General features: G+C 37.4%; 1 protein-coding gene across 1 annotated transcript in view; it reads right to left on the bottom strand.

The window, feature by feature from the left end:
• Nup58 (nucleoporin 58) overlaps positions 1-25,635 on the bottom strand; it is a 34,693-nt gene that overhangs the window by 7,245 nt on the left and 1,813 nt on the right. Inside the window, exons 2-12 of the mRNA XM_041633924.1 lie at positions 23,736-23,878; positions 19,828-19,977; positions 18,919-19,056; positions 17,968-18,078; positions 14,905-14,929; positions 13,623-13,688; positions 12,707-12,881; positions 9,170-9,249; positions 7,247-7,365; positions 6,779-6,861; positions 3,304-3,505 (exon numbers count right to left, since the gene is read on the bottom strand). Of these exons, the coding sequence (XP_041489858.1) occupies positions 3,304-3,505; positions 6,779-6,861; positions 7,247-7,365; positions 9,170-9,249; positions 12,707-12,881; positions 13,623-13,688; positions 14,905-14,929; positions 17,968-18,078; positions 18,919-19,056; positions 19,828-19,977; positions 23,736-23,878 (1,292 nt within the window). The remainder of the gene's footprint in view (positions 1-3,303; positions 3,506-6,778; positions 6,862-7,246; positions 7,366-9,169; positions 9,250-12,706; positions 12,882-13,622; positions 13,689-14,904; positions 14,930-17,967; positions 18,079-18,918; positions 19,057-19,827; positions 19,978-23,735; positions 23,879-25,635) is intronic.

Below are 25,635 nucleotides of genomic sequence, written 5' to 3'. Positions count from 1 at the left end.
AAAAGTTTCCATGATAAATTCACACAACAAAATCAGGTTTGCACTGTAATCCGTATTTTCTAGAATAAATATTACCTTATTTAATGTAAAACTTCCATTTATAGCTAAAGTGCTAGAATTTCTTATAATTTTCCATAGTCACAAAAAATGTCTAGTGTAACTACCAACCTTGCTCCTAAGTTACCTTTTAAAATAACAAAAATGTCTTCCCCTGGTAAGAAAAATTTATTCTTGTTACTTCTAATGGGGAATGTTCCTTTGGTTACTAAAACAACAAAATCACAAATCCATAAGAAACTAAGATGAAATACTTAACATTTCTGATTTAACTATACACCTTAAATGTCCAAACCTTCACCTAGAGTCAGAAAGCAGGAATTCCTCACAAACACCTCAGCTCTCCGTAAAAGCAGCAGCTAAGTCACACGAGAAAAGTCTTATGTAAACATCAACAACATTTAAGTGTGAAAACACAACAACAAAATTCAATCTCAATACACTGAAAAAAATCTATCCTAAATCAAGATCATATTGAAAATCCCAATATAAAATCTACTAAGTTTTTTGGGAGGTTTGAGGAGCATTTGTGGGCGAGTGTACATGAACTTGTTCATGCATCGATGCTTATCTTATGCATGAATAGCTGATTGGGTTTTTATGAACTCAGCCTTCATAGCAAACAGCCACAAATTGAACATGCCTAAGCCCAAATGTGTATTTGTTTTCATTTAAAAAGAATGAAGGGTTGGGGAGGAGTTCAGTAGTAGAGTATGTGTTTATTAGCATATATAAGGTCCTGGGTTCAATCCCAGAACCACCACCAAACAAACAAACAAACAAAACACAAAACAAAACCCAGCAAGTCATTTAAAATTAAGTCCACCTTTCCACCTTCTAGAAAGAGAAAAAAAAAAGCTACCTTCAAAAAGCTATTGTCCTTGTGTCCCTGTTCACACCAATTAAATCAAGAATCCATATGAAAATGAAGCAAATACTTTAATACATCTATACAGTAACGATTGAGTATAAAAACATTATGCAAGTTGTTTTAAATTGGGACTTAGAAGGATTTCATGAAAAGTACTGCACAGGAGTGCCTCCCTGGATACAAAACAAAACATAACAGGGCTTTACTAAATGGGATGCAGTTGATAACACCATTACCCATGGACCTAACAAAACTCCTAACCGCCACAATCCAGCGTCCTAAGAAGAACTAAACAAGCATTTGTAATGGGAGGGTTATAGAGTGACTACAGAACCTGGGAGAAGCTTTTAGGGAAAAAATAAAAAAGGGAAAGAAACAGAAGGTATCATTGTAAGCACTGTTGTTTATCAATAGTTCAACAACTTAATACAACTCCAAAGTATATACTGTAATATTTCTGAGGTTGATAAATTCCAATTCCCGCTACCTAATTAGAAAGTCTTATATACACCCTAAAAACTACAAGGACACACTAAAAGCAGTTATTGCCCCTGGTGTGAGGATGTGGGGTGTGAGGAGGGCAAAGCCTGGTAAAAGTACAGGCAAAATTAAAGCGCATGAGCAAAAGCTCCCAATAATTTCTGCAAGGTTAAACAAATATTCTTTAAATGACACAAAGCCAAGGCCTTTCTTGCACGGACTACCTTTGCATTCCACAAACCTACCTCATAGGAGACATTCATTTATAGAATAAGCATTTGTCTTCATGCCTGCACCCTACAAACATCGAGATTATAGTCTACATGATTAAAAAAAAAAAAAGCCAGGCATGGTGGCACATGACTTTAATCTCTGCACTCTGGAGAAAGAGGCAGACAGATCTCTGGTTTTAGGATAGCCAGGGGTTCACAGAGAAACTCTAGTCTATAAAAAAAAAAACCAAAGAAAAAGAAAAAACAAAGCCCTTTGACAAGTGATTTTGCTTCATATTTAGCTATTTACCATAGAAGAGATTAACTTAAAGCACAAGAGTATGGACAGTTCACTTTTCTCAAGCTTTGTTTATTCTCTTGAAAATAAACTATAATTTATTAACACTTATCCAGATCACATTTCTCTGACCTATCTTAGGACTAATTGTGACTTATTAGCTGTTTATTAAATAGTGAAAATGAAAAATCCTACTATAGAGCAAAGACTCCCACAATCTGTCCACAGAAGTCTATACTCCAGCTAGCTAGAGAGCTACTAGATAGTGCTCATGGGAGCCACCATTTACACATATGCAGGGATGGAATGTGGAGGGTTTGGCCTAAGTCCATCAACAACTCTTTAATGATGGAGGGTCAATGCTGTCATTCAAATATGAAGACAGTAACTAGAGCATGCTTCTTTAGTATAGGTGGCCTGAATGTAACCCAAACATGGATTTTGTTTGGTTTTCACTTTTTAATGTTGCAATTTACTGGATTATACAGAATTTGTCAGAAAGACATATACTACAGAATAAGTAAGCCTCACTCAAAAATCTGTAAATGACCAAGGGAAAAAAGTTAAACTATTAATACTGCACTTTCTATGTCAAACATGAAACCTAATTAAAAAAAAAAAAAAGAAAACTACCAAGAATAAGGCAACTAAGCAACTTCCAAAATTCCAAATGAATCACCAAGAAATCACACCTCATAAACACTACAAATGGTGTTCAACCACTAAGGTCTACATAATGTACAATCCATCTCAAACCTTCTTCCTAATCTTGCTACTGTTCAGTCCATGCTGGAGTTATAAAAACCCTAGCATGCATCTTCTTTAACTCTGGTTTGGACTCCTAGAGAGAACCTGTTATTTTGTTTCAAGTCAAATAACATCCAAATGAACCTACTGACCTTCAATACACCAACAGTCAACAGAAAGATACTGCATCCAGAATACAAGTACTCTGCAATCAATATGTATGAGAGTAAGAATGCACCATCTATTATTATCATTAAAAAACACAAAGTATGGGTGGGATTACCTCTGAGTTTAAACCAATAAAGGATACAATCACAACTTGAGAATCTAATGTTTTTCTTAAATGTAATTCAGCAGTGAAACACTATGTTCTAAAGGGCATCTATAGCAATACAGCAAATAACAGTAACTAAATTCACAATATTCAATATCTGATGTATAATTAATTATTGCTAGACTACCCTGCCTTTTGTTTCAGGTGTGTTTATAATTGTGTCTACCACAATTTTTAGATTTGTATTAGAACAACTATTGATAGAAATTTTGTCAGTGCTCACACAAAAGGAAGACTTATAAAAATGCACATAATGTTCTCTGCATTTGAACAGTAAGAAGCTATAACTTGAATGCGTTCAGACCTGTAGCAGGCTGTTGCTGCTGTGTAAGTGTTGCAGCCATGGCAACGGCTGCTGCATTTGGCATGGTGCTGAAAGGAGTAGGTCCAGTAGTAACTCTGGGTGCATTCTGCCACTTCTTGGCTTCTGTTCTCCTGGCTTCAAACACATCTACTGCATCACCCAAAAACATTTTTCTGTAGCTAAGGTACTGTTCTTTAAGCACCTAAAAAAAAAAAAAAAAAAAAGGAGTGGAGGGGAGGGAAAAAAAATTAGGTTCTAGGTTGAGAATATGTACTCATATGAAATAAGCTGTCAAAAGTCCAAGGCAATGGCCATATTAGACATTCCAGCTCCAGGTGAGCTACAAATAAAACTACTAACTGACCCACTGACACTGACAAGACAAGGGTGGGGCTTGAGAGCGCTAGCACTACCGTGAACAATGCTTGTTACTGCTGTCACGAATCTTTAGAATATTCCACCTAAAATATTATGGCTTCATAGGCTAAAATTATAGGCAAGCAGAATATTTAAATAGATACTATAGCTTATCACCTAACTTTCCCCTTAAGCAACCAGGTTTTTTTTATAACTTTTAGATGGAAGTACTAAATATATACCAGTTAAGTAAACATTTTTAAATGAGTGGGAACCACATGATAAAGCAAGATTTTACACCTTTAGCACAGAAAGGCTGAGGGTCTAAGCAGAGCTTCAACTTTGTTAATTCTAATCTATTATTACACAATGGAGATGTAAGCCTTTATACCCAAGTCTTCCTTCTGACCCCTAAGATTTGAGTTTTACAACTCCAGGGTAAAAAAAATTACCAAGTTACCTAATGCAATATAAAGCCCCATTAAAGCCACTAACCCTATTTCACATTAATTATTAAACATTTTTATTACAGATGTAACTTAGTTATATAGATCTAAAGAGAGGTAGAGTTTTCATATTTCTTACCTTTCTTAAACATTAAGCTCTTTACCACTACCAGAAACACACTTAAAATTTTACTATTACTTATAGAACTTAAAGTTATTATCATTCCTTTGTGTGGCTGTCCATTTTTAATACTCCAGTTCCAAGCTTCACTACTGTTATAAAGGACCAAAGTGGACCTGCTAAGAACTGAATATTAAGAAATGTGGCATTAGCAGCAGGTGAAGGAAACAATCTCATTACTGTCTTCAAATCCATTCTTACTTTCCCTGCGTTTCATATACATTCCCACATATAGTACAACTTCCAATGAGAAATAATGGCCTAAGACTACAAAAACATGGGTGGGGGGGGGGACCAACCACAAACCTAACACCAGTCACGGATTATATGATGAATTCTCAAACTTCCCACTTTGTTAACGTCACTGGGGTGTGCTGGACAATTTCTTGTGAGATTTGCAAAGATGAACAAATCTAGAGCTTCTATGTTTAGCTCACTTACTACTTCAGCTGAAGATAAATGGTAACATACTTTCCTAGATAGTCGTTAACTATCAAGACACAAGCTAGACTCACTTGGAAAGATGGACTCTCAAATTAGAGCATGCCTTCAGAAAACTGACTTATTGCCAAGTCTATCAAGTATTTTCTTAATTAGTTATTGATGTGAGAGGACCTAGGCCATTATGAGTGGTGCTAACCCGGGCCAGGTGATCCCGAGTTGTATGAGCGAGCAATAAGAAGCAAGCTGGTAAGCAAGACTCCTGTATGGCTTCTGCTTCAGTTCTTATCCTGACTTTCCCAAGTAATGAGTGTAACCAGAGATTTATAAGAGGAAATCAATCCTTTCCTCCCCAAGTTGCTTTTGGTCATGGTGTTTATCACCCCAATAGAAACCCTAGAAACCCTAAAACACATAACGAATCTGATCAGAGTAAAATCTTTAGTTCTTGGAAACAACTAGGGGAGCTGCAACAGGAGCTCCAGGCCTATTTAGCGATATACAAGACACTGACTCAAATAGAAAACAGATTAAAGACAACAGGCTATTCAAATATCTATTTATGGCAATATCAGCCATTTTCTGGTCTCATTACTAAAAAGGTTATTTTTCAAACCAGAGGGGAGGAAGTCCATTGCAGACAACTTTGTGACGAGTCCTAGTGTCAAAGGTCTATAATCCCAGATACTCTAGAGGATAAGCAGGATATAACTAACTAAAGGCTTGCCTGGGATGTAGAGGGAGCTCAAGGCTGACTTGTGCAACTTATTAGCTCACAACCATTTATAACTCCAGTTCCGGGGGAGGGGGAGGTAATGCCCTCTTCCAGTCTCCATAGGCACAAGGCACAGACATGGTGCACACATATGCACGCAAACACTCATACACATAAAAATAACTTCTAAAAAAAATTTAAAATAATCAAAGAAGCAAAAGCTCTGAGAGTGGCATAATTATCAAACAATCAGGTTCTGGTGATGGCTGAGGGGAAGCAGAGGAACCTAGGCACCCATTCTACTATTTTGTTTGTTTTAGAAACATTCATGATAAACTAATTTTAATATCATCACATACCTCAACACAAAATCATTTTTATCAGTTTAAAATCTTAAAGCAACATTTGCTATAGTGATGAGATTTTAAAGAATCTTATAACCTTCATTCAGAAATTAAACTTAAATTAAAAATGTTTTTGTTTCCAATCTGTTCACAAGTGCTAAAAACTTAAAAATGACCCATTTTCAAAGTTAACTTTAAAAAAAACTCCATTATCACAAAGCAAGCAGATATGATCATACTCAATGAAATGTTCATATAATTTACTTAGATTTAGGTTTAGTTTCTTTGAATTTTCAAGGTTTTTCTGTAGTACAGGTAACTAAAAACTTATATTTGTTTAATTAGCTGCAAATAAGAAAAGTGTACTTTATTTTATGTTTCACTTAAATTAAAAGAGGGCCATCTGTCTGGTCTGTACATAAACAAAATTTAAAATTAGCATTATCACATAAAGATCAAAATACTCAGTGAAAAATTACTTCATTTACATTATTCAATATACGGTACTTAAACAAATATATTATTTGGTAAGAAGATTTCCTCTACTTAGAAGGAATTTTAAGCAAGTTTTCTTTAACTTTATGATAAATAAATATTAATAAAACACAATTAGACTAGGTCAGCATAAAAAAGAATTTGCCACTATGGATGTTTGTTTTCTATAGTGCTATTTATATTGGGAAAGAGATGGAAACCTGAATGTTGGTTACACAGGCATCACACGAACACACAATCACTGTAAATTATCAAAAATAGTAATGAGGGAAAATGGGCATTGATATCGAAATTATTCCCAAGGTACTAATTTAAAGCTTTTTTCTTTCTTTTCAGTTTTTATTAATGAATGTGTTTGGGTATGATCATGAGTTAGAGTAGTACTGGCCTTTTTACTTACACATCATTTGAGCTGTTCCTGAATAAGCACGGCAACGTTACCAGGTAAATATTGGCATCTACATACGCAGATGGTGAACTGACAATGAACACTTACCTTGACATTTTCATGAATAGACTGGAGTTGTGCAGCTAAAGCTACAAATGTTTGATAAATTTTCTGCATAGCCATTGATAAATCTATAAGAGAAAATTATGAAACAAATATGTAATATTTTTTATTTTGTTTTTCTACTACTCAGTCCTATTTTAGAAAAGACTCTATCAATGTTCCTCTACAACTACAGAAGACAGTAGACTAAGCCTGAGAGAAGGCCGTTTTCATTAGTGACCTGGAAAGGCTCCCCACCCCAAGCCCCCCACCCCCGTTACCACAGCAATGACTTTCAATAAAAGCGTTGCAAATTTCCAGGGAACCAAGACTTACCAAAAACTTTCTAGGAAATTTTCTTAAAGCAGCTTAGGACAAGCACTAGGAGTTGTATGCATGTCTGCTATCCAAGTTTAACCACCCACCAATAAACACAATGGTGCCCTCAAAATCTGCCATGGTAGGGATTATTACCTTGAGGGGTTATATGCGAATTGTTTGCTTGAGTGGCAAGATGATTTTCTAGTTCTTCAATCTGCTGCCTGTACTGCTGAAGCTGCACTTCAAACTGCTGAACCAAGACTCTGAAGTAGCTATAAAAAGTTAGATCAAATATTTAAAACATTGTTTCCTTTATACTTAAAAAAAAAAAAAAGTAAGTAGGCCAGGCGGTGGTGGCACACGCCTTTAATCCCAGCACTTGGGAGGCAGAGCAGGCGGATCTCTGTGAGTTCAAGACCAGCCTGGTCTACAAGAGCTAGTTCCAGGACAGGCTCCAAAACCACAGAGAAACCCTGTCTTGAAAAAGCAAAAAAAAAAAAAAAAAAAGTAAGTAGTAATTGTCCTCTTTTAAGTGGGGCTTTCAGTTTAGGATGAAGATATAATTAACAGATAGCACTGAAGCAACTCCCAAGCACTAAACATTATTGATGTATCACTATTCCAATCATGGAGGACAAATTACAAAAAGTGACTTCACAGTCTTTAGAAACAGCAAGGTCATCCAACACAACCTAGAACTTAACTATTATAGACAGGTAGAGATTAAGGAAACTACAAATAAATGCAATATAACCCCACAACAGAAGCTTAGGTGGGGAGGAGGGGAATCAGTAAAATTCTAATAAGTTGTTTTAGTTACAAACGTTTTATAGCTGGGTAGTGGTGGTGCACACCTTTAATCCTAGCACTTGGGAGGCAAAGGCAGGTGAATCTCTAAATTTTAGGCCAGCCTGGTCTACAGAGAGAGTTCCAGGACAGCCAGTGCTACACACAGAAACCCTATCTCGGAAAACACAAAAACCAAAATCAAACAAAAAAATCATTTTATCAAAGTTAGTTTTATAGTTCTACAATATGTTAATATTGGTGACAACGAAATAAGGAATTTATGCAAATTCTTTGTACTACTATTTTTATAAGTTCTCTGAAAGTGTAAAGTTTAAAATTAAAATGTGGCTATCACTAAATTTTACAATAAAGTACTTAATAGCTTTTAGAATAATAAAGGAAATTTGTATTTTTTTTTTTTTTGGTAAGAAATGGGTAACAGATAGAAGGGCAGTTTAGTGATAAAGCACTTACTTTCCAGGAAAATGGGACAGAGGGGAGGGGAGAGGGAAAAAGAGGAAAGGGGGACAGGAAGAATGAAAGCTTTTGGCAACATGAACTCTGTTGTTGGTATGAAAAAGGCAAGAGGAAATCATTATGGATGCATGTCATGTTAATCTGAGTAAGATCAGTATCACAGTTATTGCCTCAACTTGAGTAACTATAGCATAATATAAGCAATTATCCTTATTTTTTTAGAAATTCACAGTTAAACTATTATGTTTGCAAATAATGCAAGGTGTTGGGGGAGGGATGTAAACATACAGAATATAAAAACAAAATATACAAGATAAATTTAGGAAGTAGGGAATTTGGATAAGGTACATAGGAAATTTCTGTTGTTGAAATTTTCTGCAATTCTAAAATAACTTTTTTTTTTTTTTGGTTTTTCGAGACAGGGTAAAAAGTGGAAAAGTACAGGGGCAAGAATCACACGCGCACGCACACAGGCACACACGCACACCCCCCACACACACACTCTGACCAGCTTCTGTGAACTCCAAGGTCATGAAGACTACAAGTCACAGACTGAAAGATGGGGTAGCACAGGACCAAGGTGAGCATGTGGACTACTTCATGCTGCTATCTTAGCAAAGACGGCTGGAAATTCAGATCTTACTTAGCCTTTCTTTGCAGTGAGCCAGAAATAAACTAGCCTCTTAGGATAATTAGGAGAAATCAAAATAAAGATTCAAGTTAAGCCTTCTCAAAAAATTTCTGTGTGTGATTATTGCTCTACTTAAATGAAAAACTTTCATTAAAAAAAAAAAAGACCCAATAACTTACTCAGCAGGAGCTGTATTTTCATGTTGAAGTCCAGGAGGTGTTTTCTGGGTTCTTAAAGCTATCTCAGCGTTCTTTAACTCCTAACACAGCAGAGATTTTTTAAACACATATAGGAAACAAACAAAAAAGCATAGGTAAGAGTTAGGCTAGCATACAAACCATTTCTGGACTGAGATGTCAAACAATTGGATAGACATGCTTTAAAAACGGAATAGAACAAGCTGCTATACATATTGCTGAAAACTCTTTCTAAAGAAGACAAATTAAACTTTCAATAAATTTTATTGAAATTCTTTTTGAAGAACTATGCATGAAATTCTGCAAACTGATAAAAATGAATTCATCCACAGTAAAAGAAGTATGGTACTGTTTTAGAGCCTCCAGGAGCAAATGTAGAAAAGGCAAACAGGCAGAACCAAGCAGAGGCCGGGCAGTACCAGCGGGGATTCCCATCCGGGTAGCCGACCGTAGTACAGATGCTTCTCTTCCTTTTTTTTTTTTTGTTTTTGTTTTTTTGTTTGTTTGTTTTTTCGAGACAGGGTTTCTCTGTGGTTTTGGAACCTGTCCTGGAACTAGCTCTTGTAGATCAGGCTGGTCTCAAACTCACAGAGATCCGCCTGCCTCTGCCTCCCAAGTGCTGGGATTAAAGGCGTGTGCAACCACCGCCTGGCTAGCCGCTTCTCTTCTTAAATGAGGAAGTGGGTCTACAAAGACTTCACTTGCCTAATACAGTGTGTAGGAAGCCTGAGAGCTGAATACTGGTCCTCTCCTCCTGCTCATTGTCATCTGAATGCCTATTCCATGAGTCCTTAGGAATAATATTCTGTTTTAACACTTTATACCCACACACTTGTCATTCCACTGTTTTCTTTTTTTCTTTGTCTTTTCCTTTTGCAAGGTGGTTTTTTGTTTGTTTGGTTGGTTGGTGGTTTTTCTACACAATATTTCCTTGTGTAACCCCGGCTCTGGCTGTCCTGGAATTCCCCTCTATAGTACTAGGTTGGCCGGAAACGCTCAGAGATCCACCTGTCTCTGTCTCCCAAGTGCTGGGATTAAAGGCTTATGCCACCACTACCCAGCTACTTACATCCTTTAACTTATTTTTTAACATAAGCACCTTAAATTTATGCTCCCAATAGTAACTTTTTTACCTTATTAAACTACCAAACTATTAAGCCTAACTGGCTCTCTGTACCATTTTACTTTTTGATTTCCTTTTCTTTCTTTCTTTTATTTATTTATTTATTTATTTATTTATTTATTTTTGGTTTTTCGAGACAGGGTTTCTCTGTAGCTTTGAAGTCTGTCCTGGAACTCGCTCTGTAGACCAAGTGGCCTTGAACTCACAGAGTTCCACCCGTTTCCGAGTGGTGGGATTAAAGGTGTGCACCACCACCGCCTGACCTTTTTGTTAGTTTTTAAGACAAAGCTCTAAACACGTAACCCAGATAAGCTTCAGCTCATAATTCCCCTGACTCAACCTCCTGCCTTTTTACCCCTGGGCTCCTGCCACCACAGCATGGCCCTGGACAAGCACTGCAGCAATGAGCTGCCAGCAGGTCTTCACACCCATGTCAGACTCCAGGCCATCGCCCCTTCTCTGTCCTGCACAAGCCCTTGCAACACTTCAAACCTTCGAGATTCAAACATATCACACATGAGATTCAAGGTAAAAGTGTCGATTTAAGCCCTTTGTGCCCTAACATATTATGTTTCATTTATTTAAGTTTTGTTTGTTTGGATTTTGTTGTTGTTTTAGCAGAATTAGTCCTTTGGTCCCTAAAACCCAAAGTCCCTGAAAAATATAGATTTTTAAAACAGAGTTCACTGAATGCTATGACAACTAAACCCAACAACACAGCACCTAAAACCATCTGGCATCTCCTGCCATCAAGAGAACCTACTTCAACTCTTGAGTTACTCTGCCAAAAACAAGAATAAACAAAGTATTTATGAGTCTTTGTATCCATCAGATTTTGGTCTGTCACCCTTTACTGAACAATCCCTTTATTTCCTAGGAGGGCTCTCTTTGAAGATTCCAGTATATACTGAGGACCAGCTGAGACATCCAGCTTCATAGACTTAACAACCACTAGATTCTTGGATCTCTAGTAGGTAAACAGCCATTATTGGACAAGCTAGACCACAGTTTGTAAGTCATTCTAATAAATCTCCTTTCTTACTCTCTCTCTCTACATATATATTTATGGAACAAGTATATGGATGTGTGTGTGTCTGTGTCTATGTGTGTTCTATATTTCCTATAGAAAACCTTGGCTAATACAGGTGGCCTTAGTTTGCTACCTCCATTATTGGCTAATTAAAACTTTTTATAAACATATATAAACTCAAGTATTTTACATACAATATTCAGTTTCATATGATTTTATGTTTAATCAATGCCTAAATATTCACTCTTCTAAAGCATAATTAACATTGTTTTTCCTTAAAAGTACCTAATGGTAAAGGAAACGTGACTAAGAAAAACACACAAAGGAATACTGCATTCATATTTAATGAAGAGACTAGGATATGGGAATCTGAGAACAGAAAACAAAGTTTTCCAACTCTTTTTAAACATCATAGTTTGTGTAGTCCTGGATGTCCTAGAACTCACTCTTGTAGACCAGGCTGGCCTTGAACTCAGAGATCTGCCTGCCCCTGTCTTCCAGGTGCTGGGATTAAAGGCATGAGCGTCCACTGTCCAGCAAATATCATAGTTTAAAACAACTATCCTAATGACATGACTTAAAAGATTACAAAGTATTCCTTAATAAATGACTTAATGAGATACTACATAATCCATGTGAAAATTCTATCACTTCACTTCTGAAGAGCACAGCATTGATAAGTCTACAGTAAAAAGTCATCACACGAGACTTACCAAAACTCAGTCAAGACAACAGGAAAAGATGACTTTCTAATTACAATACTTAAAACACAAGTCAGTCATATATTATCACTGTTCTTCCATGGTGTAGAGAAGAACCACTTAACTGTATTATCTATATGATGCCACAGGTGGAAAAATTCGGTAAGCTCAAGTGACAGATGACATTAGTCCCACTGTTATTCTCAGGTGAGTTTAACCAAGACTAGCAGATAACCACCAGTTTTTAATCTAATAACTAACGAGAGAAAACACTTTCTGTCCAGTTATTTTCCTCCTTTGTCATAAAACCTCAGCAAGAAGCTTCTATGTGAGCTCATGGTTAAGGCTAAGACTAGCAGGGAATGCTCCTCAGCCTCTTAACAAAGTTCTTTGTGTACCTAATTGCATAAGGACAACAGTATCTACCCCAAATGGCTGTCATGAACACTAACCTACACTAAAAAGAGTATAAGCTATTTAGGATATTGTTACACATATGTATCAAGCACATATATAACTTTAAATAGCAATTTAAAGTTTTATAAATGCTCTAGTTTTCTTATTAGTGTGTACACATCAAACTTTATACTTAAGTAAACTCTTATTTCGGGGTGAAAAAAAATCAAACCAAATGCACACAGTAATATGGCTGATGACTGGCACACCTGAGCTGTTTCCAACTTCAGTTTGTCAATATTGAGGGTATTCCTCTGCAGCCCACTGGCAGCCAGCGACAGAAGCTGTTTCAGAGCCTTGATGTCTTCCTGGACTTTAAGCATCGCTTTGGAAGACATTCGACTAATTTCTTCTTGGACTTGTTTTTGTTCTTTGACAAATTTCCTAAAAGAACACAACAAGTGACAGGAATGGGGATGGGACTAGAGCTGGGGAAGGGAGGAAGATGATATACATGTAGACAACTCTGCCGGGAAGAGCAATATGCTATTCTCACACTCAGCCCACAACTAGCTCTAACTCCAGTCCAAGGTCCTCTTCCAGCAGACACCAGGCACACACACAATGCAGGCATACAGACAGGCAAAATACTCATACATGTAAAGTAAATCTCCAGAAGAATAGTTTAAGCAAAAAAATAAATAAATAAATAAAAATTAAAAGAAACCAAAATTTTTTTAAAAAAAGTTTTTTTCCCTAGAGAAAAAGAAGTACATTTAAAATAAGTTTGTCAAAAGTCTAATGTTTGAAACTATAATTCACACTTTTTAACAGCATGATACTTAAGAGTTATAATCCTTACTTTTCCGCTTAAATTTTTTTCAACATTATTTGTGTGTGTGCCTGCTAATTTTTACAAGCTTGATACAAACTAGAGACACTTATAAAGAGAAGAGGAACCTCAATTAAGGAATTGCCTCCATTGGATTGTCCTGTGGACAAGTCTGTTGGGTTGGTCTCTCTCTCTCTCTCTCTCTCTCTCTCTCTCTCTCTCTCTCTGTTTCTCTCTCTCTTTAATTAATGTGGGAAGGTCCAGCCCACAAAATAGTTACCACAAAGATGTTTTCCCTAAAATGTACCCAAGAATTTTCCAGTTTTATTTATCTGTTTACACTTGGTACTTACTGGAGATTTTCAACATCCTGACAGATGACAGGAGGCAGATTCTCGTCTTTCAGTGCTTTACTATCCCTAAGAAAGAGTCACACCTACATTAATGCCATCCACAAATGCATCACTACTATGCAGATTCTAAGAACTGACAAAGAGTTGTATTTTTCTATATTAAGAAATGAAAATATAACAATGTTATCTACTAATATTTTCTTTGATTTCAAAGTCTTTATAAAGAAAATAATTTTGCTTACTTGTAAATAATTTTATTAATTTATCTGACACCAACATTTGTTACTAAAGACTGGTGTCCATCATAAATATCCTTACAAATATTTAAATAAATGCCTGAAAAAAATCAGAAAGTACTAGACTGAAATGTTGAACTATGTTTCTACTTATTCAAAAATTCTATGACTGATATTCAATTAAAAAAAACAGAAAGATATTAATTAAAGAAAACCTACAGCATTTTTCACAAGGTACTCAACATAGTTTAGTACTTTATAACCTTCTCTGAAATGGGAAAATACAGCCTACTTACTTAATTACAAATAACACAGAGAATAAAGGTTGGCACACTCTAAGAAAGTCATTTTACAATGCTGGCTAGAACCCCCAATTTCTCTCAGGTGCTTCATTCAAAACTTTTACAGCTTTGAATTTGGGGTTAGAGATAGATGTTCAACTTGTTAATCTATACAAATACCCAAAATCTGAAACACTTCTGGTGTCATGGATACTCGACCTTAACAGGTTAGAGCAACGCACGTTTCTGAGAAGTGGACCTGACATGTCCTCACAATGACTGACAGAACACAAGCTGGGCGGGTAATTGGCAATAAAGAGATTCAGTGACTGGAGAGTAAAGCAGTGATCATATTCCAGACATGCACATAATGCATATGGAAAGCATGATCTTGGCTGAAGACACGAGGGAGTAAAATGGTACTGGCATAGTAATTTGTGGGTGGAAAACCAATAGTGTAAGAGCTGCAGGAATAACTCGGTAGTGCAGCCCACACTTAGCAAGCACAAATACTGAGAAGGCTAAAACTAAAGTATTTGTATTATTTGGGAAATGTCAACTACCTTTTCCAAAAAAAGAAAAACGGCTTTATATTTCCTCAAAGATCTGACATTTCAGGTTTTCCCAAACATATATTTATCATTTTTGGTAGACACTAATTTTTGCCTTCTAAATGTATACTTTGTAATAATTTACTTCTTTCTATACAATCTGCCAACAAATAAAATGTAATTAAAATATTTTAAAGTCAAATTTTAAACTTACTCTGGCCTTGTTCCTGTTTTATCACCTAGATAAAAATGTAAAAATAGGTCACTTAACAATACATTAACACATTCCAAGTTCTAAATGGACAGAAATTAAATAAAATACAAACACACGTATTTTAACATCATGCAATGTGATTTTCCCTGTCCTAAACTCGGAAGAACACAGCATGATGATGGTGATCTGACACCAAACAAACACATTACAGAGCTCAGCTGCTTCCACTTCCCTCAAGAAGAAACTTTTCAAAAAAGTTTCCTGCATGGACAGTTTTTAATGTCTCTGTCCATCAATTTAACTCTAGACACTTAAATACCACCATCCCCAGTATCGACGCTCTAAAGCCTCCAACCTAAAACAATTCAATAAAACATTCTGTCAATCCTTGAAGACAGCTAACTGTGTCCATGTACATTTCCATCTGCCCAAACACAGAACGCATCTCACTCTCAGCAACGGGCATCATTCTTAAATGCCAATCTACCTTTCTCTTACAGCAGTAATGAGGGAAACACTTTTTCAAATGTTCTTTATATAAATATGCTTCCTACATGTGTGAACTGCTCACGCCTGTGATCCATACATTACTGTCAAGCTATTCAATATAAAGCATATTTTTGATTCAGACATATCACATTTCATTCATCTGTTTCTAAAATTGGATCTATAAGACACATATTGATTTCAGGGATGTTAAAATATGAGAACACATGCAAAACTCAAGTCCTCTGCGTTGTAATGTCACTTGTCTTTACATACAGATGAGTTCTGACTTAGTTCTTCCATATGACTACTCATGTTTATTTTCCCATGAGAATATGGATTAGATCATCATTATCATTCACAGCTCAACGTTTCTGAATTTGGAACCTTCCTTTTCTATAAATGATGTATAAGATTTGATGAGACAAGATAATAAAAATAAGAATTTAATTTTTTTTTAACCCAAATAGCACATTTTCTTAAAACTGATGTACTATGGTGGTCTGAATTGAGATGTTCTCCATCAACTAGGGAATTTGAATACTTGGATCCCAGTTTGTGGGGCTTTTTGAGTAGGATTAGGATATGTGGCCTTGCTGGAGAGGTGTGTCACCAGGGGCAGGCTCAGCTTTCAAAAGCCAAACGCCATTCCCGGTTTGTTCTCCCCACTTCCTGTTTGCTGTTCCTGATGTAGGCTCTCAAGTGCTGTTCCAGCTGCCTGCCACCGACCATCTCTGCTCTTCTGGATGCTGCCTTGGTCAGTGTTATAGCACAGCAATAGAAGAGTAATTCATCATGTGCTGCTTCTTTGATACTTTACTTTTGCGCTATAATTCTCTACATTATCATAGGCCCTATCCGTCCACCCACTTTGCCTCAGTAAATATACTTACAAACATTCCTATCCTACTCTTGCAGTCTTTGGCTTGCTACTTTTCACGCAGTCAAATGTTCTTCATCCTTCTACCCTCCACTCCCCCCTTTTATTTTCCACACACACATATCACTAAACTTGCTTTATTTCCTCACTCCCCATCTCTCGTACGGGTGGTCCCTTTCTTCCCCTCAAACATTTCCCACTCCTGCTTCCATGGCATACACATTTGATTATTTTTTTGCTCCTGCCCCCCCCCCATTCCTTTAGACCTTAGTCCTCTTCTCCTTTCATGACCACCACCCCCTACATGAGAGGGGAAGCAGGAGGGAATCAAGGGATATCTGGGTTATCTGTTTAACATGATCTCCAGGATCACCTAATTCTGCTCTAGTATCATCATTTCCTTCTTCTTTACAACTGAACCCAACTGCACTGTGAATATGCCACCTTTTCTTTTTGTCCATTCATCTGCTGATATCTAGGCTGGTTTCATCTCTTGACTAAAATGAACATTTAGAAATATTCTGAAATCTTAAAACAAATCATCAAAACCTTCCAGTTTAATTACAAAACTCAATGTGGTATAAAAAGTCATTAATAACTTCTGACATTTGATGCCTGTGCCTATATTGTCCTCTGTTAATTCTTCAGAAGGGCAAAGTCTTACTCCATGTTGCCTCTTCAAATCCCATAGATATAAGTCCAGAGCTAACTGCTATAGCTACTAGACAAAAAGAGACACCTAGGGCTGGAGACACAATCAATGGTATCTTAGTTAGGCTTCTACTGTTGTGATAAAAAAAAAAAAAAAATCAACCAAAATCAACAATGGGAGCAACAATGGGGGAAACGGTTTTTTTTGGAGATCCCAGGACCACCAGCCCAGTGCACAGTAAGCTGGGCCCTCCTGTATCAACCAACAATCAAGAAAATGCCTAGCAGACTTGCCCATGGCCAATCTAAGGGGGTCATTTTCTCAACTGACAAAACTAACCAGCACAAGTGGACTACGATCACGTCCTGCTCTCACACAGAACCCCAGTTAGGTTACTAGAGCCCGTGTCAGTGGTTCCAGCTCCAGGGGATCTGATTCTTTTTCTGAACTCTGTGAGCCTTTACATCTTCCAATACACACACATATACACATAACAGAGAAAGGGGGAAAACATCCTGTGATTTAACAAACTACTCCTAACAGACAATCCCAACGAAGGGAAAGGGAAGGTGGTACATGTGACTATGGGTACTTATTCTCACATCATCTTTGTTCTACTCCAGCACAGACACAGGATAAAAGTAGGACAATGGGGAGGGATCAGGAAAGAAAGGAAATAAAGATGTACATTTCTCTTACTCCTCTCTTCAGAGTTTAAAAAAAAAAAAATCAACTAAAATTGCTGACATGAGTATTTCCAATGTTAGCTGAGTAAGAGTAGATTACAAAACACACTTATCATGATCTTGATTTATAAATAAGCACTGACATTCACATTACTGTAGCTATGTAAGACATATACACATGCAAATTTAAACTATTCACAAAAGCCAGTACTTTATGCTCAAATCTGTGAAATATGGATGATAATATAAACAAATTTAAAGGTACTAATGGCTATACAGCTAGTGATCTTTCAGGCAGGAAACTGAGGAAGCGTCTTCACAGTGCTGTCATTACAGGAAACTGGAGTAACATCACTCACTCTTTTTATCTGAGGAGGTGCTAAAATCTATACCACCAAGGCCTTCATTGCCTGCAGTTGAAACAGGTGCCGTAGTTCCCAAAGATAAGCTTAAAGCATTCTGTCCAAGGCCTGTAAATGAACCAAATACCATTTATCAACTTTCCTGACTTTAAAAGAATCCCCTGTTACTGACCAAAGACTCAATACTTTAATATACAAATTTTCTTACTATCTGTTTTAGGAAGATAACATGAAACAGCTCTGTAGCAAAGGATTTGGGTAAATATTGATAATCTCGCTGGATTTAACAATATATTTAGTTTGGAAGTTGGGGATCTTTCATTATCAAAGGGCCCAACTATATCTAATTTGATATAGGTAATTTTTATTTAACTTTTTCTACAAAATTTGTTTCCCATGATATATTTTCAAGATTTGTAATTTAAACAAATATAATATAAACCTTTTCTAATTCATGAACCATTAACCAGAAATTCCTGAAATTACATTCCTATGTGAAATAATTATACAATGTCTTCAAGTAACAGGTAAGCTTTACTTACTCTCAAAAACGCCCTCTCTAGACTTCCTGAAAGAAAACCACGCTTAAAAGTCAGGCTTACCTGGCTATACCACATGAAGTGAGGATGTAAGCCTTTCTTATAACTCCAACTAAGCAAATTTCACCACTGAGCCACATCCCCTGCCCCAGACTTAGTTGACATTCATTTAAAAGACAAATTTCTGAGGAAGCTTTCTAAATATTTCCTTAAACAGGCTCACTGGGGACAAAGGACAACTATTCTAAAACATGGCTAAGATGTTCCCTTACATGGGAAAACCATTATTTTGGTTTTCATACTTAAGGAAAAATAGATTATCTTTAAAAAGTGTTCTTTTTAACAAGCTAAAATAAAGTAAATTTAAATACAAGTATTCACTATTCTGGAAAAAAATACAATCAATTACCTGATGTTGCTGTGTTTGCACTCTGGAAAAGTGAGCCTCCCAAACCAGCTAAGGCTCCCCCTAAGGAAAGCCCTGTTGATGCTGTTGTAGTTGTGGCTGGTGTTGTTCCCAAGTTATTTAGAGTAAATCCTGTGGATGCTGAGAATTAAGAGAGAAGAATAAGCCTTCATATAGAAATAGCACTTAACACCACAGAAAAACAGTACATTCTCAAAAACAGAATCCCATTGACACAGCTGAATCTTGGGGGAAACCACTTGCTCAAGAAAGCTTTGGAAATACTCAGAATAAAGAGGAACGGTAGCTTCAAGGCAGAACCCTGCCCTCTGTCCCTTCACTCAACACAATAGCTTTGGGCACTATTACAATGGATCCAGTAACTGATTCTAAATAGCAATAGTTTATAATCCCAGCCTTTAAAAGTAAATGAATCCTGAGCCAGGTGAGTTTCCGAATGTCTTTTTACTTTCTGCCATAAACAATCCCTTGAAAACAAAGATAAAAACATCTCTGCATTTCACCCCTCTGGTCCTCTTTACTCTGAGTAGAGGCCATATGTCAGTCGTGCTAACTTAAGTCCACATAAAGTCTTATTACATAGGCAAACCTTGCCTTGAACTCCACATCCTACTGAAGCATCCTCCCAAATCATTAGGTGTGGACCACTAAACCTGGCTCGAAAAAGCCAATAGTTCAGTAAGACAAAATTGCTAACTAATCCAATTAGAAAATTTCCAAAGAATGCTTGTTTTTAAATTTTTTTATGCTTGTACAATGAACACTTTACCCATTGAACCATCTCCCCTGCCTGATATTATGTTTAATATAAATGGTTACTGATGTTCTCTAACTGGATAAAATTTTAATGTAATTTTCTTCTAATTCAACTTTCTTCCCATTCTGTCTCACCTGCTGGAGTGGATGTCAGAGCAGATGAAAGAGTGAGCCCACTCGCTGAGGTAGAAGTGCCAGGCAGGGTAAATGGTGTGGCAGATGCTGCAGGTTTACTAAATCCTAAACTGAAGCCTGTTGTAGTTGCAGATGTAGTAGCTGGTGTTCCTGTTTTAAAAATAAAAAACAAAAAACAAAATCTCATTTTACCTCAACCATATAGATATTAGGCTGGTTTTAATTAGTATCCTTATGTCTGTGATCCTTTTCTCTATCATAAATAGGATAAAAGGATTTTAGGTATGAAACAAAAGACTTAAGTTGGGACTAAATCCTGCTGAATATAAAAAAAGATGGTCCTTTGGAAAAGAAATGCAAGATGGGTGTGGTGGCACACACCTTTGGTCCCAACACTCTGAAGGTAGAGGCAGGCAGATCTCTTGTGAGTTCTAGACCAGCCTGGTCTACAGAGTGGGTTCCAGGATAGCCTGAGAGACAAAATGAGACCCTATCTAAAAAATAAACAAACAAAAACAAAGAAAAAGAGACACTCACCTATAATAGCACTTATCCCCTTTACTCTCCTTGCTCTCCCAGACTACACAAGCACCATTCTATACTCCTGAAAATCCTCTTCTTCCTGGACCCCACTTCTGTCAACACCAAGCTTCTTCCTATTCTGCCTTTCCCGTCTGTGCCTCTAGATCTCCTTCCTCCACTCAGGCCTTAGTACTCCCAGGTTCTGTTGCTGCTTCCTCCACTGCTCTCTCCACTGTCATCATTCCAACTACAGGTACATGAATCTAGCCCTAACCACCATCAGCTTCTTTTTTTTACTGGCAGGATCTCACTAAGTAGCCTATGCTAGCCTTGAATTCACAAAGCTGCTGGTTTAGCCTCTGTATGAGTCTAAATCTGTCTACCTGAATCCTCACTGGTTGCTGGACCTTAATGTCCCTTTGACTCATGCATTTCACAACAAAACCTTACTAAGTTCCTCACCTCAGTTAATTCAATCACTCAAGGCAGAAATCTTGATACTTTTTCCTACTTGTGTACTGCTTTAATTCCAAATCTTATTAATAATTCTATTTCAAAAATATTGCTGGATTACTGGCACCTGCCATCTCTAACAACAACCTCTTAACCTGTCAGTCTCTTCCAATCTCTCATCTACTCTTAGTATTTTCTCAGTCACTTTAACGGCATCTTGGTGTTGGCATTAACTTTCCTTTAGGAGACATGAGCTAGTGTCTATTCATCCCATATGAAAACAAACAAACAAAAGAAATCATTGGTCAACAATGAGTTTAGTTGGGGAGACCCAAAGAAGCATGAGTGATTGATGGCTTAGCTATAGGAGCATGGGCAACTACAACACTGGAAAAACAGTTTCTCTGCCCACAGCATTTACAAACTGTTTATATACTCTTAGGACCTGAGGCCTGCCTTTGCAAGCAACCCAGTGTAAGTGAGCCTCCCCTCCCAAAGAGGAAATGTTAGTGAGTCCAATCTTATGAGCCCAGGTGGTTGACCACAATTAACCTCATTTTGAAACAGCAAAAGCTAAGAGGACAGTGCTCTACAACATCTGGTAACTCTGTCCACCTTAAGATCCCATGAGCTCTCAAGCATGTCTAAAAGTCCAGAGCCTGGCAAAACACTGCTCATTCTTCTGTGGTCTTAACCAGATCTTCACATATCAATTATTCCTTCCACTTCCACCTCTGAATCCTAAGCTCCAAGAACAATATTTTTTACATTCCCTTAGATTGTTTTATGATTTCGACTTTGTATTTTTATCTGCTTTGTGTAAAATATTTCCCACTCCAGATAAGCCTTCTCTCTTCTGTCTTCCACACTGCCATTCCTGTCCTTTAGTACTGTATTAGACACAAGAACATGTTCCTCCATATCAGAGCTCACAAATGCCTCGTCCCTGCACTAGTTGACACAATCATCTTCTTAGTACCATGTTCGCCACTGTAAATTCAAGTTACTACTGAATGTCCAAGGCATAATGTATATGCAGGCTACACAGTTCAGAAGCACTAACTGCTCAAATCATATTAAATGAAGAAATGCAACCCATATTTGAGCTTCTCCTGGAGTTACTGAGAAGTCAGGAGCCAGGCTGCTGGGTAGCCCTCAAGACAACTGGGAGCTCATCCCCAGGCACAGTGCTTTACAATTATGTGAGGATGAGCTGTACAAGAACAACGTCTGCTGTCTGCCTCACAGCCAATGCTGTCAAAACTATTAGTTAACTGGCAAACAGTTGGAAAGTCTGCCAATGATGACCTTAATCTTACACAGACTTTTAACACACACGCAATATACCTCTCTCTAGAGACAATCCTGCTAGCTATCCCAGGCTGGCCTAGGAGTCACTGAATAGCCCACACTGGTATTCAACCTGTGATCTTCCTGAGTGTTTGGACTACAGACATACACCACACTGGGCTTTAACATCCCTTCACTCTTTCTATTTTGTAGCCACCCATTATCTGCTGCTACCCAGCCTGAAGACAGGCTGACACTCTAGTTGTTCACGTTCCCTTAAGCTTATCGCTAAGAAACTACCATGTCTTCAAGGGGGAAGAGAATCCAAAATTTTCATTAATGTTATTTTTTTTCATTTTGACAGCAGCAAGGATTAAGCCTCCCACGCAGACATGCAAATGAGCAAGTGCTCTTTCACTGAGCTATGTCCCAAGTCCAATAACTCTAAAATATTAGAGATAACAAAAAGCTTTGCTCCAAGATAGGATAGGACAATTAACAACGCAAAGCTTTTCAGAGATGCAACCAGAGCTTAATCCTAATCCTCTCCCCTAGTCTGGTACTTTTCCCACTAAAGTCATATACCTGGAAATGTAGTGTGACATAAACCTCCACATCAAAAGCCATGTATGCTTAAAATTCTTCTGTAACTTAAAAAGGCACGGTATACCAGCATTGTTTTTTTATATATACTCAAATACTGAAAAGGTTTTGAAAAACAATTATGTGGGATCCAAAAAAATTCTTTATAATTATTTTCCTTGCTCCTACTCTGAAATACTAGATGAGAGGAGAAAAGTTATTCAATTCATTAGAAATCCAGAGTTTGATCTCTTCTCAAAAATTCTTACCCAGAATTAATTTTATGGTTGTAGCTGCTACTCCCAGAAACAAACAGATAAAATCGAATGACCAATGACAATAGCTTCCTTCTAGACCCCACCTTCAGAAACTAACATGCTTCTAAGAAGATTAATTATGTGTTTTCTAGCAACAAACACAAACAATTCTTCTAGGGCAATGGTTCTGATAAGCTGTGTATAATTTGATTAAAAAGAGAATAAAACGTAAACAAGTATTAGTTATAACAAAGTTAAGGGCAGGTGTGGAGGGTAATGGGGGGGGTGCTATTCCGAGGGGAACCCTAGACTGAGAACTAGCTCATCATGATCGCTGGTTGGTATTCCTGCTGTTATCTCATTTCCTGGGCTCCACACACTGAAGAGCCAATGGAAGGCGGCACCTGAAAGCAAGAGGTTCTGAAGATAGGAAATTAAAGGTAAATACGGAAACAGCTATCTGAAGCATCTAGTCACTCAAATGTGTATCAGAAATTTTCAAGAATGACATTTTTCTGCTAAAACAACTGGTTTAATAGCAAAAATTAAAACAAATAGGTAAAAGTGCCTTAAGCAATCTTTACTAAAGAAGAAAAATATACTGCATTATATAATCTACTACAAGAATCATCCTGATTCACACTTGCTACTTTCAAGTGCTTGTCTGGAGCTGCTCCTTCACCCAATCCTCTAAATCTTTCCTTCTTTTTAGAGCTCTACAATCAGTGACGGCCTCTTAAAGAGAGGTGGAAAGCAGGAAAGAAATACCTCGTTTACCCCCGAGAACAAAACTATCCACCTTACCTGAACTTGTTCCTCCTAGAGTGAAGCCAGTGGAAGGCTTAGCTCCGAAGAGTCCTGTTCCAAAACCACTGGTAGAAGCGGATGTAGATGCTGGGGTGGCAGAGCTCCCGAGAGTTCCAAAGTTGAGTCCCACAGAAGGTGTGCTTGTTTATAAAAAACAAAACAAAACAAAACAAAAAGGCTACGAAGGCTAGTATTTACTTTGGAAAAATTAAAAAAAAAAACTGCTTAGAATTGTTTTCTCTCATAACATCTTGATCCAAAAGATATTAAAAAGAATATTCCTAACAAGTTCAAATACCTCCCTTTTCTCCTTAAAAACAAGCCAAATCTAAAGTTAATCTTAAATAATACAATATGGAAACACACCTGAACCTGTTAGCTCTTTAGGAGCCTAAAGCAAAGGAATCACAACTTCACGGCTGGACCACAGAGTGAGTACAAGGTCAGTCCGGGCAGCTTAATGAGACCACGTCTTAAGAAAACTGTGTGGCTTGAGGTACAGTGCAGCAGGGAGCACGTGACCCTTCCCCTTCACTACTTCAGCAATGAGGACTGGATTGTAAGACAATCAGCAGCAGGGTCACAAACATGTGGCTCTGAAGTTTTTAATCTAAACCCTAGAATAATTGAAATTGCCAAAAATGATTGTTTTTTCCTTTGAACTACCTAAATACAGTTCACACTTAAGTACAACAGCTGCTCACATAGCTGTTGTGAGAACACACATGTGGAAAGACACACAGTCCAATATTCTAGGTCTCTCCACTGCTACCCCATCACTGCTATAGTAAGTACCATGTCCTCTGTCAAGATTGTATTCACAGAAGAAACTGGACAGACTTCTGGAAACCTGAATAAAGAACAGATGGTAAAAACAGGGAATGGGAAGTTCAAAACTTCTTAATTGTTCATAGCAAGCCTCAGAGGCCCGTGTTTGCTATCCATGGGGGGAGGGGTTATGAAAATAAAAAGTTTCAACAATCTGACACCTTGAAAATTTTGTAGGAAATTAATAGATTATATATAAAACACATAAAACACAATCGGAAATTTTATGTAGTGATATTTCATTTGCATTTTAATAAATAAAGCTGGCCTGAAGTTCAGAGAGTAAAACAGCCATACAGACCAGGCAGTGGTGGCACACACCTTTAATCCCAGTAGCCACACTAGTTAATCATAGAGGCTGGGAGATGGTGGCACACGCTTTTAATCCCAGTTCTAAAGAGGAATGAATATAAGACAGGAAAAGACAGGTCTCAGCTCAGTCTCATTCTGAAGATTTGTGGAGGTGGGACCGCCATTTCGGTCTGAGGTAGAGGAGGTAAGAGACAGCGGCTGACTGCTTTGCTTTTCGGATCTTCAGGCTGAACCCCAATACCTGTCTCTGGGTTTTATTATTCATGCTACAATCTTACTACTCACGTTATATATTCATTACTTCTAATTCTGCCCTTTCAGAAAACCAAAATCATGCCAAGCATGCTAACATGCTTGCAAACAGTTATTCAGGAAGCTGAGAATTAAGAATTACAAGTTTGAGGCTAGCCTAGGCAACTCAGAGAGTCTCAAAAGTTGCCAAATCAAGGCCTACCTGAGCTACAGAGTGAGTTCAAGGTCAACCTGGATATCTCAGATTACCATGAAATAAAAAAGGATGTTGGGGATACAGTTCAGTAATGGAGCACATGGGTAACACCTTCAGCTGAATGCAGCAGAATACTTGTTTGAAAACCCTAAAAAGAGGCAGGGCATGACTCAGGAGTGGAGGCTCACCTACCAAGCACAAAGCCTCAGGTGCAACCAACCCCCAAGACAGCTCCTACTCAACGAACATACTGTTGGCTAGCTAAATGAAGACAATCACAGTCCTGGTCAGAATATTAATCACTCCAAG

The sequence above is a fragment of the Microtus oregoni genome, unplaced genomic scaffold, assembly GCF_018167655.1.
Source record: "Microtus oregoni isolate MIOR12 unplaced genomic scaffold, Mior012 000045F_ref0000178, whole genome shotgun sequence".
Classification (NCBI taxonomy): Eukaryota; Metazoa; Chordata; class Mammalia; order Rodentia; family Cricetidae; genus Microtus; species Microtus oregoni.
Note: the sequence above shows the minus strand (reverse complement) of the source record. Positions and strands in the feature narration are given on the sequence as shown.